Genomic DNA, 12,057 nt, shown 5'->3' on the forward strand with positions numbered 1-12,057 from the left:
CATGAAGAGATGAGGTCATTAAAGAGCACTAGCATGAAGAGATGAGGACATTAATGAGCACTAGCATGAAGAGATGGGGACACTAAAGAGCACTAGCATGAAGAGATGGGGACATTGAAGAGCACTAGCATGAAGAGATGAGGACATTGAAGAGCGCTAGCATGAAGAGATGAGGATATTAAAGAGCACTAGCATGAAGAGATGGGGACATTGAAGAGCACTAGCATGAAGAGATGAGGACATTAAAGAGCACTAACATGAAGAGATGGGGACATTGAAGAGCACTAGTATGAAGAGATGAGGACATTGAAGAGCACTAGCATGTTGAGATGGGGACATTAAAGAGCACTGGCATGAAGCGATGTGGACATCGAAGAGCAATAGCATGGTGAGATGGGGACATTGAAGAGCACTAGCATGAAGAGATGAGGACATTGAAGAGCGCTAGTATGAAGAGATGGGGACATGGAAGAGCGCTAGCATGAAGAGATGAGGACATTGAAGAGCACTAGCATGAAGAGATGAGGACATTGAAGAGCACTAGCATGAAGAGATGAGGTCATTAAAGAGCACTAGCATGAAGAGATGAGGACATTAATGAGCACTAGCATGAAGAGATGGGGACACTAAAGAGCACTAGCATGAAGAGATGGGGACATTGAAGAGCACTAGCATGAAGAGATGGGGACATTGAAGAGCGCTAGCATGAAGAGATGAGGATATTTAAGAGCACTAGCATGGTGAGATGGGGACATTGAAGAGCACTAGCATGAAGAGATGAGGACATTGAAGAGCGCTAGTATGAAGAGATGGGGACATGGAAGAGCTAGCATGAAGAGATGAGGACATTGAAGAGCACTAGCATGTTGAGATGGGGACATTAAAGTGCACTGGCATGAGGCGATGTGGACATCGAAGAGCAATAGCATGGTGAGATGGGGACATTGAAGCGCACTAGCATGAAGAGATGGGGACATTGAAGAGCTCTAGTATGAAGAGATGAGGACATTAAAGAGCACTAGCATGAAGAGATGAGGACATTAAAGAGCACTAGTATGAAGAGATGGGGACATTAATGAGCACTAGCATGAAGAGATGGGGACATTAAAGAGCACTAGCATGAAGAGATGAGGACATTAAAGAGCACTAGCATGAAGAGATGAGGACATTAAAGAGCACTAGCATGAAGAGATGAGGACATTAAAGAGCACTAGCATGAAGAGATGAGGACATTAAAGAGCACTAGCATGAAGAGATGAGGACATTAAAGAGCACTAGCATGAAGAGATGAGGACATTAAAGAGCACTAGCATGAAGAGATGAGGACATTAAAGAGCACTAGCATGAAGAGATGAGGACATTAAAGAGCACTAGCATGAAGAGATGAGGACATTAAAGAGCACTAGCATGAAGAGATGGGGACATTAAAGAGCAGCAGAATGGTAACGTTTCGCTTTGTTGGATTCTTAGATGCGTACCAGATTATGAGGGGGACTGCACACATACCACTGGAAGCCACATAGAAGGAGTATATAAAGATGTTTGTGTCATTTACATACATCCCTTGCACGGGGTCTCTGATTCGGGCGAAAGTGAAGGGTGCAAGTGAGGTTGGCTACTTCCGGCTGTCATCTTTAGGAAGCAGTGTGTTGGTATGAGATGAGCAGACGACATCCTGCACGTGACACTCTCACCAGACGACTACGCCGTGAGTGATTGTTGATGTTTCTGTGATATACGAACTGTAGGATTGTACACCGGACATGCCGCGGGACGTCGTCACCAGGCTGGACAGACGCCATTGTAGAGGCCAGTGGCAGATCTAAAGAGCAGAGAGTTGCGATTTATTGAGAAATCAAGGGGAGATTTGTGACAGCATCAAGGTAAAAACCCGTGCCATCACTTTGGTGTTGTCCGTCCGTGGCCGGTCTTGTAATGTTGTTCTGTTAGGTATTTGCGGTTTCTTGATAGTAGATGCACTTTCTTGGTGGTATAATCGGTTCCTCCATTATACATGCAGTTTCTTGCATGTCTATGTGATTTATTGTTCGTTGTTGTAAATGTAGTTTCAGCTGTTTTGATGCAGTTTACATTCTTTTGATAGTTGTTGTTTTCAGACAGTGTCTGTTTTTGAAGCATATACCATTATGTAAATTGAGGGAGGTCGCTCACTGTTTTCACAAACAGTGAGTAAATTTTACGTCAGATGAATTCTGTTTCATCAGCTACATGAGACTGCTTTTTGTCTGACGTTAAATCTTGATATGTTTGATGCAGTGTGGGTTATCCCGATACAGTGACTGTTGTGTGATGCAATGTCTGTTGCTTGATACAACGTCTGTTGTTTGATACAACGTCTGCAGTCCATTGATAGACTGTAAGTGTCAACTTCGTTGTGTGTGTATAACACTCCAACTATAAGATGATTCACATTCATCATGTCCTTTTTTACCAGAGATCAGTAACCCTAATACTAAGGTCATTCCCGCGAGACACAGTAGACGGTTCCAATACAGGTACTCTGACCAAAGATGTGGATCAACCCTGTTGCTATAGCAGCCTTTGTCCTGACCTTGGTGGCCACCGTGTTGGTGGATCTGGCCATGTTCCTGCCCTACTGGTGGCGGGTCACCAGCGCCCGGGGAACCTACATCAACTACGGTCTGTGGACAAAGTCCCAGTGTGGAGAGGATGGGAGCTGCGTCCTGTCTGTCACATACGAGATTGAAGGCGGTAAAGGTAAAAAGCTTAATCGTCGTCAGTACCTACCTACCCACCTAACTGCCTACCTGCCAACCTGCCACCTGCCTACCTGCCCACCTGCCAACCTGCCCACCTGCCTCCCTGCCCACCTGCCCACCTGCCCACTTAGCCACCTACCTGCCCACCTGCCCACCTGCCCACTTACCCACCTAACTGCCTACCTGCCTGCCTGCCTGTCTTCCTATCTACCTACCTATCTTCCTTGCTTCCTACTTAATTACTTAAATACCTACCTACCTACCAATCTGCCTACCTGCCTGACTACCTACCTACCTTCCTTACTTCATACTAAACTACTTAACAACCTAACTACCTACCTACCTACCTACCTATGTTCTTAGTCATACATTAACACTGTTTCTCCATTTGTTGCAGAGTTTCTTTTCATCAGCAAGATATTCATGACATTTGCCGTGGTGCTGACGCAGGTCGCCTTAATACTGCACATAATCTATGTCCCCATAAGGAAGGTCGTGGTCAGATCCATTGCCATCTACTGTCTGGGAGCAGCAGGTTCGTACTCCAAACACCCCCTCCAGTATGTGTATATTACACCATCATTCTACTGTTTGCGGGCATCAACAGGTACATACACTAGACAAACCTTCCAGTATATCTATCCTACACCATCTGAAGTTTGCGGGCACCTTGTACGTTCACAAAACACAGCCTCCAGTATATCTATCCTACACCATCTACTGTTTGCGGGCACCTTGTACGTTCACAAAACACAGCCTCCAGTATATCTATCCTACACCATCTACTGTTTGCGGGCACCTTGTACGTTCACAAAACACAGCCTCCAGTATATCTATCCTACACCATCTACTGTTTGCGGGCACCTTGTACGTTCACAAAACACAGCCTCCAGTATATCTATCCTACACTATCTACTGTTTGCGGGCACCTTGTACGTTCACAAAACACACCCTCTAGTATATCTATCCTACACTATCTACTGTTTGCGGGCACCTTGTACGTTCACAAAACACACCCTCTAGTATATCTATCCAACACCATCTACTGTTTGCAGGGCACCTTGTACGTTCACAAACACACACCCTCTAGTATATCTATCCTACACCATCTACTGTTTGCGGGCACCTTTGTAATGTTCACAAAACACAGCCTCCAGTATATCTATCCTACACCATCTGAAGTTTGCGGGCACCTTGTAATGTTTACAAAACACACCCTCCAGTGTATATATCCTACACCATCTACTGTTTGCGGGCACCTTGTACGTTTACAAAACACACCCTCCAGTGTATATATATCCAACACCATCTACTGTTTGGGGCACCGTGTACGTTCACAAAACACAGCCTCCAGTATATCTATCCTACACCATCTACAGTTTGCGGGTACCTTGTACGTTCACAAAACACACCCTGTAGTATATCTATCCTACACCATCTACAGTTTGCGGGCACCTTGTACGTTCACAAAACACACCCTCTAGTATATCTATCCTACACCATCTACTGTTTGCAGGGCACCTTGTACGTTCACAAAACACAGCCTCCAGTATATCTTTCCTACACCATCTACAGTTTGCGGGCACCTTGTACGTTCACAAAACACACCCTCTAGTATATCTATCCAACACCATCTACTGTTTGTGGGCACCTTGTACGTTCACAAACAAACCCTCCAGTATATCTATCCTACACTATCTACAGTTTGCGGGTACCTTGTACGTTCACAAACACACCCTCCAGTATATCTATCCTACACCATCTACTGTTTGCGGGAACCTTGTACGTTCACAAAACACAGCCTCCAGTATATCTATCCTACACCATCTACTGTTTGCGGGCACCTTGTACGTTCACAAAACACAGCCTCCAGTATATCTATCCTACACCATCTACTGTTTGCAGGCACCTTGTAATGTTCACAAAACACAGCCTCCAGTATATCTATCCTACACCATCTACTGTTTGTGGGTACCTTGTACGTTCACAAACACAGCCTCCAGTATATCTATCCTACACCATCTACTGTTTGCGGGCACGTGTACGTTCACAAAACACAGCCTTCAGTTTATCTATCCTACACCATCTGCTGTTTGCAGGCACCTTGTACGTTCATAAAACAAACCCTCTAGTATATCTATCCAACACCATCTTCTGTTTGCGGGCACCTTGTAATGCGTTCACAAAACACACACCTCCAGTATATATCTATCCTACACCATCTGCTGTTTGTGGGCACCCTGTACGTTCACAAACACAGCCTCCAGTATATCTATCCAACACCATCTACTGTTTGCGGGCACCTTGTACGTTCACAAAACACAGCCTCCAGTATATCTACCCTTCACCATCTACTGTTTGCGGGCACCAACAGGTACATACACTAGACATATCTTCAAGTATATCTATCCTATACCAGCTGCAGTCTGGGGGCACCAACAGGTACATACACTAGACACATCTTCAAGTATATCTATCCTATACCAGCTGCAGTCTGGGGGCACCAACAGGTACATACCTAAACACATCTTCAAGTATATCTATCCTATACCAGCTGCAGTCTGGGGGCACCAACAGGTACATACACTAGACACATCTTCAAGTATATCTATCCTATACCAGCTGCAGTCTGGGGGCACCAACAGGTACATACACTAGACACATCTTCAAGTATATCAATCCTATACCAGCTGCAGTCTGGGGGCACCAACAGGTACATACACTAGACACATCTTCAAGTATATCAATCCTATACCAGCTGCAGTCTGGGGGCACCAACAGGTACATACACTAGACACATCTTCAAGTATATCTATCCTATACCAGCTGCAGTCTGGGTGCACCAACAGGTACATACACTAGACACATCTTCAAGTATATCTATCCTATACCAGCTGCAGTCTGGGGCACCAACAGGTACATACACTAGACACATCTTCAAGTATATCAATCCTATACCAGCTGCAGTCTGGGGGCACCAACAGGTACATACACTAGACACATCTTCAAGTATATCTATCCTATACCAGCTGCAGTCTGGGTGCACCAACAGGTACATACACTAGACACATCTTCAAGTATATCTATCCTATACCAGCTGCAGTCTGGGGCACCAACAGGTACATACACTACACTAGACACATCTTCAAGTATATCTTCGGGTCCTATACTATAGCTGCAGTCTGGGTGCACCAACAGGTACATACACTAGACACATCTTCAAGTATATCAATCCTATACCAGCTGCAGTCTGGGGGCAATTAACAGGTACATACACTAGACACATCTTCAAGTATATCTATCCTATACCAGCTGCAGTCTGGGGGGGCACCAACAGGTACATACACTAGACACATCTTCAAGTATATCTATGCTATACCAGCTGCAGTCTGGGGCACCAACAGGTACATACACTAGACACATCTTCAAGTATATCTATCCTATACCAGCTGCAGTCTGGGGCACCAACAGGTACATACACTAGACACATCTTCAAGTATATCAATCCTATACCAACTGCAGTCTGGGGGCACCAACAGGTACATACACTAGACACATCTTCAAGTATATCTATCCTATACCAGCTGCAGTCTGGGGCACCAACAGGTTCATACACTAGGACACATCTTCAAGTATATCTATCCTATACCAGCTGCAGTCTGGGGCACCAACAGGTACATACACTTAGACACATCTTCAAGTATATCTATCCTATACCAGCTGCAGTCTGGGTGCACCAACAGGTACATACACTAGACACATCTTCAAGTATATCAATCCTATACCAGCTGCAGTCTGGGGTCACCAACAGGTACATACACTAGACACATCTTCAAGTATATCTATCGTAAACCAGCTGCAGTCTGGGGGCACCAACAGGTACATACACTAGACACATCTTCAAGTATATCTATCCTATACCAGCTGCAGTCTGGGGGCACCAACAGGTACATACACTAGACACATCTTTAAGTGTATCTATCCTATACCAGCTGCAGTCTGGGGGCACCAACAGGTACATACACCTTCTGGAGAAGCCTAATGACTTTTTTCTCAATCTCCGTCGGAAAGACATTATCATTGGTTGCATGGTGCTACCGACATCATAACCACCGTCGAGTTGCAACTAACGTCAGAAGTGTTTTTTCAGGTCTGTTTGTCCTCCTTGCCTTCACCATCTTCCTCGGTAAGCATCAGGTACTTGTGGAGAGGAGCAAGGAGTTTGCGGTGGGTTGGTCAATTTGTCCGGCTGTCCTGGGGTGTGTTATCTCCCTCGTAGCATCAGGTCTCACAGCACTGGCGTCCATCAAGAAGGCCAAACGTCACGAAGACGAGGAAAGATTAGCCGGAGTTGTTTAGTAGCATTATCGTTACTTCTTGGTTTACGACAATATGTTCAGTAGACCAGTGGATGTATCGTGACTTCCTGGTTTACGACAATATGTTCAGTAGACCAGTGGATGTATCGTGACTTCCTGGTTTACGACAATATGTTCAGTAGACCAGTGGATGTATCGTTACTTCTTGGTTTACGATAATATGTTCAGTAGACCAGTGGATGTATCGTCACTTCCTGGTTTACGACAATATGTTCAGTAGACCAGTGGATGTATCGTTACTTCCTGGTTTACGATAATATGTTCAGTAGACCAGTGGATGTATCGTCACTTCTGGTTTACGACAATATGTTCAGTAGACCAGTGGATGTATCGTTACTTCCTGGTTTACGATAATATGTTCAGTAGACCAGTGGATGTATCATGACTTCCTGGTTTATGACAATATGTTCAGTAGACCAGTGGATGTATCCTGACTTCCTGGTTTACGACAATTAGACCAGTGGATGTATCGTGACTTCCTGTTTTATGACAATATGTTCAGTAGACCAGTGGATGTATCGTTACTTCTTGGTTTACGATAATATGTTCAGTAGACCAGTGGATGTATTATGTTACTTCCATGGTCTACGACAATATGTTCAGTAGACCAGTGGATGTATTGTTTCTTCCTGGTTTACAACAATATGTTCAGTAGACCATTGGATGTATCGTTACTTCCTGTTTTACGATAATATGTTCAGTACACCAGTGGAGGTATTGTTACTTCATGGTCTACGACAATATGTTCAGTAGACCAGTGGATGTATTGTTTCTTCCTGGTTTACAACAATATGTTCAGTAGACCAGTGGATGTATCGTTACTTCCTGGTTTACGACAATATGTTCAGTAGGCCAGTGGATGTATCGTTACTTCCTGGTTTACGACAATATGTTCAGTAGACCAGTGGATGTATCGTGACTTCCTGTTTTACGACAATATGTTCAGTAGATCAGTGGATGTATCGTTACTTCCTGTTTTATGACAATATGTTCAGTAGACCAGTGGATGTATCGTTACTTCCTGTTTTATGACAATATGTTCAGTAGACCAGTGGACTCGTGTTTCATTACAATGCCCAGTGAAAACAGGTGTGTTCAACAAACCACGCTCAATCTAAAACCAATATTGGAATGAACAGGTCTTGTGTGTACACATATGTAATCTTGTGTTATATGATACATGCTTAATCTCATTTAATATTATTTACCTTTAATATCGGGCCGTTAAATATCAATGTTAAGTACTGGTATATACCAGTTTTGTCAATTTAAAATGTATACATCCCTAATACGAATGTGAAGTCTACACCCCTAACGTCAATTTGAAATATACATCCCTGAAGGCCATTTGTTTACATCCATACTTTCAATTTAAAGCGCATACATCCCCTGAATGTCAATTTAAGGTGTATACATCCTTGATATCAATTTGAAGTATATGTCCATAATGGCCATTTGAGGTATACATCTCCAATGTCAATTTGAAGTATATGTCCCTCATGGCCATTTGAAGCATATACATCCCTACTGTCTATTTAAAGTGTATACATCCCTACTGTCTATTTAAAGTGTATATATCCCTACTGTCTATTTAAAGTGTATACATCCCTACTGTCTGTTTAAAGTGTATACATCCCTACTGTCTATTTAAAGTGTATACATCCCTACTGTCTGTTTAAAGTGTATACATCCCTACTGTCTATTTAAAGTGTATACATCCCTACTGTCTGTTTAAAGTGTTTACATCCCTACTGTCTATTTAAAGTGTATACATCCCTACTGTCTATTTAAAGTGTATACATCCCTACTGTCTGTTTAAAGTGTTTACATCCCTACTGTCTGTTTAAAGTGTATACATCCCTACTGTCTGTTTAAAGTGTATACATCCCTACTGTCTGTTTAAAGTGTATACATCCCTACTGTCTATTTAAAGTGTATGCATCCCTACTGTCTATTTAAAGTGTATACATCCCTACTGTCTGTTTAAAGTGTATACATCCCTACTGTCTGTTTAAAGTGTATACATCCCTACTGTCTATTTAAAGTGTATACATCCCTACTGTCTATTTAAAGTGTATACATCCCTACTGTCTGTTTAAAGTGTATACATCCCTACTGTCTGTTTAAAGTGTATACATCCCTACTGTCTATTTAAAGTGTATACATCCCTACTGTCTATTTAAAGTGTATACATCCCTACTGTCTGTTTAAAGTGTATACATCCCTCATGCACTTTTGGGCATATGTACCTAATGGCCATTTAAAGTACATATTCCTAAAGTTAATTTTAATTATATGTAATGTCTTTGTTGAAACCTTTTGTCTCATGTGCGTCCAGTATATACCCCTAATGTGCTTGTCAAGCAGGTATCTCCATGCCAATGTAGAGTATGTTCCCCTGATGTCCTCGTGGAAGTGTTTTAAGCAAGAGCTAATGTACCATAAAGTGTATGCATATATGTATACCTCGAGCGTCAACATGAATTATGTATCCCTGATATCATGTCTCGTATATACCCCCAAGTATATGACCTTGATGTTTGTGTCAAGTGTTTGTGGTGTTTGTGTCATATGCCCCTGCTGTTTGTGTAAAGTATACCCCTGCTGTTTATGTCAAGTATACCCCTGGTGTTTATGTCAAGTATACCCCTGGTGTTTGTGTCAAGTATACCCTGGTGTTTGTGTCAAATATACCCTGGTGTTTATGTTAATTTTTGCCCCTGTAGTTTGTGTCAAGTATACCCCTGCTGTTTGTGTCAAGCATACCCCTGGTGTTTGTGTCAAGTATACCCTGGTGTTTGTATCAAGTATAGCACTGGTGTTTGTATCAAGCATACCCCTGCTGTTTGTTTCAAGTAAACCACTGGTGTTTGTGTCAAGTATACCCCTGGTGTTTGTGTCAAGTATACCCTGGTGTTTATGTCAAGTATACCCCCTGCTGTTTGTGTCAAGTATACCCCTGGTGTTTGTGTCAAGTATACCCCTTGGTTTTGTGTCAAGCATACCCCTGGTGTTTGTGTCAAGTATACCCCTGGTGTTTGTGTCGAGTATACCCCCTGTGTTTATGTCAAGCATACCCCTGGTGTTTATTTCAAGTATACCCTGGTGTTTGTGTCAAGTATACCCTGGTGTTTATGTCAAGTATACCCCTGTAGTTTGTGTCAAGTATACCCTTGGTGTTTGTGTCAAGTTTACCCCTGGTGTTTATGTCAAGTATACCCTGGTGTTTGTGTCAGGTATACCCCTGGTGTTGATGTCAAGTATACCCCTGGCGTGTATGTCAAGTATACCCCTGGTGTTTGTGTCAAGTATATGCCCCTGCTGTTTGTGTAAAGTATACCCCTGGTGTTTGTGTCAAGTATACCCCTAGGTGTTTGTGTCAAGTATACCCCTGGTGTTTGTATCAAGTATACCCCTGGTGTTTGTGTCAAGTATACCCCTGGTGTTTGTGTCAAGTATACCCCTAGGTGTTTGTGTCAAGTATACCCCCTGATGTTTGTGTGATGTATATACCCCTGGTGTTTGTGTCTGGTATACCCACTGGTGTTTGTGTCTTTATATACCCCTGGTGTTTGTGTCAGATATACCCCTGATGTTTGTGTCATTATATACCACTAGTGTTTATGTATATACCCCTGGTGTTTGCGTCAAGTATATGACCCTAATGTTTGTGTTAAGTATGTATCCCTGACGTTTGTGTCAAGTATATGCCCCTAATGTTTGTGTCAAGTATATGCCCCTAATGTTTTTGTTAAGTATATGCCCCTGGTGTTTGTGTTAAGTATATGTCCCTAATGTTTGTGTTAAGTATGTATCCCTGACGTTTGTGTCAAGTATATGCCCCTAATGTTTGTGTCATGTATATACCCCTGATGTTTGTGTCAAGTATATGCCCCTAATGTTTGTGTCAAGTATATGCCCCTGATGTTTGTGTCAAGTATACACCTGATGATTGTGTCATTATATGCCACTGATGTTATTTTTACGTGTGCGCTCCTAATGTCCTTTTTCAATTTATTCTCCTTGGTATCCTGTCCAGAACAAATGTCATATAAAGCTTATATTTCATTGTTTCATCCTTTACCTTTTCATATACATCTGTATCTTCAAATGTAAATGTTCTTGAAATAAACATATATTTAGAAAGACGTGTTCTTCAGTAACTCAGGGAATGCCTCTATTTCTTCAGTACAGATTTTTTGTTTCATGTACTGATAATCTCAAAAGATTCCAAGAACAGTCCTCTTCGGCGATCGTACGATATATTTAGCACCACATTCAAACATACGTGGGTGGTTCTTGAACGACCAAATTGCTCCCAGCACAACAGTTAAGCATATGTCTTGTGGCCCTCAGAATTAGACAGGGAAAACAAGCAAACTAATATAATAGCTCCTGTTGACAGTGAAGCAATCAGAACTGTCACATTCTGGTAACATTGATACCTTTACATGATTAAGTTACATGTTATTCCACCAGTGAAGATCCGGGTAAAAACTGGTCGTCAGCAACCCATCCTTGTCGTAAGAGGCGACTAACGGGATCGGGTGGGCGTTGCTGTTTCAGCTGGTGTATCTTAAAGGCGTGGGCGTGGCTGTTTCAGCTGGTGTGTCATAAAGGCGTGGGCGTGGCTTTTTCAGCTGGTGTGTCTTAAAGGCGTGGGCGTGGCTGTTTCAGCTGGTGTGACTTAAAGGCGTGGGCGTGGCTATTTCAGTTGGTGTGTCTTAAAGGCGTGGGCATGGCTGTTTCAGCTGGTGTGGGCGTGGCAGTGACTAATAACAAGGGATGACTAATATGGCGTGTCGGACTTGCGACTGAGTATTTAAAGGTGTAGCTTAATGTCTCTGTCTGGTCGGCATGTCTAAAACCTGAAGGCATGCCTTGTGTCTGTGTTATCAGTGGCCATGTAATGATGGCATGTCTAAACCAGAAGGCAT

At 42.9% G+C, this 12,057-nt stretch overlaps 1 protein-coding gene and 1 long non-coding RNA gene across 2 annotated transcripts; one reads left to right on the plus strand and one right to left on the minus strand.

Moving 5' to 3' along the window:
* Positions 1 to 1,645: 1,645 nt before the first annotated feature.
* On the plus strand, positions 1,646 to 7,390 carry LOC124288184. Its single transcript, XM_046724771.1, has 4 exons — positions 1,646 to 1,883; positions 2,456 to 2,739; positions 3,139 to 3,276; positions 6,892 to 7,390. Exons 2-4 carry the CDS (start codon positions 2,532 to 2,534, stop codon positions 7,098 to 7,100), a joined length of 555 nt encoding a protein of 184 aa, XP_046580727.1. The 5' UTR covers positions 1,646 to 1,883; positions 2,456 to 2,531; the 3' UTR covers positions 7,101 to 7,390.
* A 2,527-nt stretch (positions 7,391 to 9,917) lies between these two features.
* On the minus strand, positions 9,918 to 10,584 carry LOC124288187. Its single transcript, XR_006901406.1, has 3 exons — positions 10,558 to 10,584; positions 10,222 to 10,245; positions 9,918 to 10,030 (listed from the first exon to the last, which is right to left on the minus strand). It is a non-coding gene; the product is annotated as an uncharacterized LOC124288187 (long non-coding RNA).
* Positions 10,585 to 12,057: the final 1,473 nt, after the last annotated feature.

This window comes from Haliotis rubra, unplaced genomic scaffold (assembly GCF_003918875.1).
Source record: "Haliotis rubra isolate DU_JTF1 unplaced genomic scaffold, ASM391887v1 Scf413, whole genome shotgun sequence".
In the NCBI taxonomy this organism is placed as follows: Eukaryota; Metazoa; Mollusca; class Gastropoda; order Lepetellida; family Haliotidae; genus Haliotis; species Haliotis rubra.